Below are 2,666 nucleotides of genomic sequence, written 5' to 3'. Positions count from 1 at the left end.
CAACCTTCAGGATGTAACATTCCTTCAATCGATCCGTAAGCTTTTTTGTCGCTTCATCCATCGATTGTTACCGCTTGAACATTATCTTTCTCTATCTTTTTGCATTGTATGCCGAGAATTTCCCCTTTTGATCGTTTGTTTGCCTTTGTCTTGGCTAGATTTCTTTTGTCGCTCTTGCTTTTACGTGCATTCTCCTTGTCTTTAGAAAGCATAGAAAGCACGGCAGAAGGTATTGCTCCCTTCATTTCGATTCCTGGGTTGTTTGTTTGCTTGTTCTGCAATTTGTGTGGAATTGCATTGCACGGCCATCCGGATTCCCAGCGGACCTTGTTTTTTTTTTTTCACGATGCTAGGGATTTGGAGTGCTTTTGTCGGCTTCTGTCATGGAAATGTGCGACTTCAAGCGACCAAATGAGTGATGTTTGGCACAACTGGCAATCTCAAGCTGCGGGATGCATGAGCAGAATTCGAGCGAGGGATCCATCCACTGCAATTTATGTCAGTAGTTCTGAGTGCATTAATTCAGTGGAAGTATGGTTCTTAATATCAGAACTCAAAGGTCAGGATGGGTTTGTTTAGATCGGTTAAAACCGACCAGGCGACATCGCAGACTCAGCAACACGAGAATCTGCTTTATTTTGGCGCTATGCCTTTTTTTCCCTGTCTCTGTCTTTCAATGGATGCTTCCTGTTGCACCTCCTCGTCCAGACTTTTCCTTCCGTCCCCCATGCCAAGATGCGACGGACGGTTACACCTTGGAAGACATGGGAATCTGTACACAGACTTGTGGGAAGCTTTGTTTCCCGAGAGTCCATGGTATATGCTTCTCCCATACAGAGGTTACCGTTTGTGATGGGCAGCCGCCTGTTCCACAAGAGATAAGCAATGCTTGGGGTGGGCTGCCCTTTGAGATGCGCTTTTATATGGAGAAGCCTAGGACAAAAGTACCGGTCAGACGTGGACCTTGCCCAGGATGGAATTCCTCCTCAGCAAGCCTAGTCGAAGGTAGAGAACCAGCGCGTTGGATTCGAGGCTTACAGATGGTTGCAGATCTCACCTTGATGCCCACTGGAAGGGTGGGGCCTAATCCTCATCATGAGGCGGAGAAAGTCGTTCCTGCTATTCTCTTCTCTCAGCTTAGCTATTTTAAGAATTCAAGTTTATACTGGTTTGCGAACCCAAATGACCCGCTAATGATTTCCAAGTGGTCTCTTGGTCTTCTTGACGTTTTCTCTGATGATTTGAGGGTGGAGTACTTACAGCCAGTGGCTAATAATGAGCCTCCCATATGCTTTGAGGATGCAATTCTGTTCACTGGAGTAACAAATTCAGGTTACATGCCTAATGCTGCTGTTCATGATTGGTTTAGGAGACGGGTTTTGGAGCATTGCAAAACTCCGGTAATGGAGGCCAACAGTCCTGTGCGAGATGTGGTGATCATTCATAGACCAAATCCCTCCAGAAATTTTCAAAACTACGAGGGTGTCAAAGATACACTGGAAAGAAATCTCCGAGTGCCTGTGAAAATGGCAGTGCCTGGTCCTTGGGCGTTTTGTGAGCAAGTCAGGCTTGTTGCAGAAGCAGACTTCATATTAACACCCCATGGGTCACAGAATGCAAACCTATTAGTTGTTAGACCAGGGGCTACAGTAATGGAGGTCTTTCCTCTTCTTTACTACATTGACTGGTATGGACACTACTTGCATGCAGGTAGAGTAAGCCATTATGAGCTTTATGGGACATGGTCATCAGAGAAGGGTGGTATGCCTTTACTGATGCGGTTGTATGCTTACCTTTACGGTTGGCAAAGGTGTTTTTTTGTAAGGCGCTGTATGAATTATGGGAAGAGCCAAAAGATCTATGTTGACTTGGGTCATCTAGAATCTCTCTTACACTCACTCACCAGCAAATGCCGCATAGTTGTGCCGCATTCTAATTGTCCTCAGAACCACTTGTGATAAAGTTGACATTTTTTGTTCCTTTCTTTTGTTGCGGAGGAGGTAGGGGAGGGGAGCGGGAGTGGGGCAGTGGGTGCTTTTTCTTGGGGCAAAGAAGGAAATATTCTTTAACGCTTTGGTTCTGTATGTCACCAATGATCTAGTTTGTGCCAGAATAAAAAAAAACTGAACAATAAAGCATGACAAGTGCAAAGTTTTGAGCGCTCTATATTAGCTTTTGAGAGCAATTTTTTTGCAAGTGAGAAGTCTACTGATATTCTCGTTGTCTATGATATGGCACCAATTTGTCAACAATATCATACTTGAATGAAACGGTTTTTCAGTGAGGTTTTTGTTCTAACTCTTGTAGATTTAGATGCTCATTTGGGAGAGACTAAAATGAAATCGTTTAGACTTCACAAGTAATTGTAGCTTGAATGAAGAGATTTTGGACTACTTTTTGATTAGCCTTCTCCTTTAGTGCTAGCCTTCATCATGGCTGAGTCTGCCCTTCACCTCCGGAGTGCCGACAAAAACTCAGTACGAAGACTTTGTATAAATGGATGCTCAAGTATGTGTGGGTGTGTGGATTTGTATGTGTGAGAGCATATTTTTATACTATGGTCTACCCCCACTGTTGGGCGCTGATGACGTCAGTGGGGATGTCATAGTAGCTAGTCCCTGCTATGTGTGATGGAGTATATGGTTTTCAACCTTGTGAGTGACTAT

The 2,666-nt window shown here is 44.3% G+C and overlaps 1 protein-coding gene across 1 annotated transcript; it reads left to right on the top strand.

The window, feature by feature from the left end:
- Window positions 1-525: 525 nt before the first annotated feature.
- Window positions 526-1,958, top strand: LOC147896546 (uncharacterized). Its single transcript, XM_087381896.1, has one exon. The coding sequence runs from the start codon at window positions 534-536 to the stop codon at window positions 1,956-1,958; it is 1,425 nt and encodes a 474-aa protein (XP_087238022.1). The 5' UTR covers window positions 526-533.
- Window positions 1,959-2,666: the final 708 nt, after the last annotated feature.

This window comes from Dipteris shenzhenensis, chromosome 11, assembly GCF_047967505.1.
Source record: "Dipteris shenzhenensis isolate YYH24624 ecotype China chromosome 11, Dip_SZ_1.0, whole genome shotgun sequence".
In the NCBI taxonomy this organism is placed as follows: Eukaryota; Viridiplantae; Streptophyta; class Polypodiopsida; order Gleicheniales; family Dipteridaceae; genus Dipteris; species Dipteris shenzhenensis.
The sequence above is the reverse complement of the archived record's forward strand: the minus strand, read 5'-3'. Positions and strand labels throughout refer to the sequence as shown.

Coding starts and splice junctions, on each gene's coding strand:
- LOC147896546 (XM_087381896.1), top strand. CDS start 534: ATGGTTCTTAATATCAGAACTCAAAGGTCAGGATGGGTTTGTTTAGAT.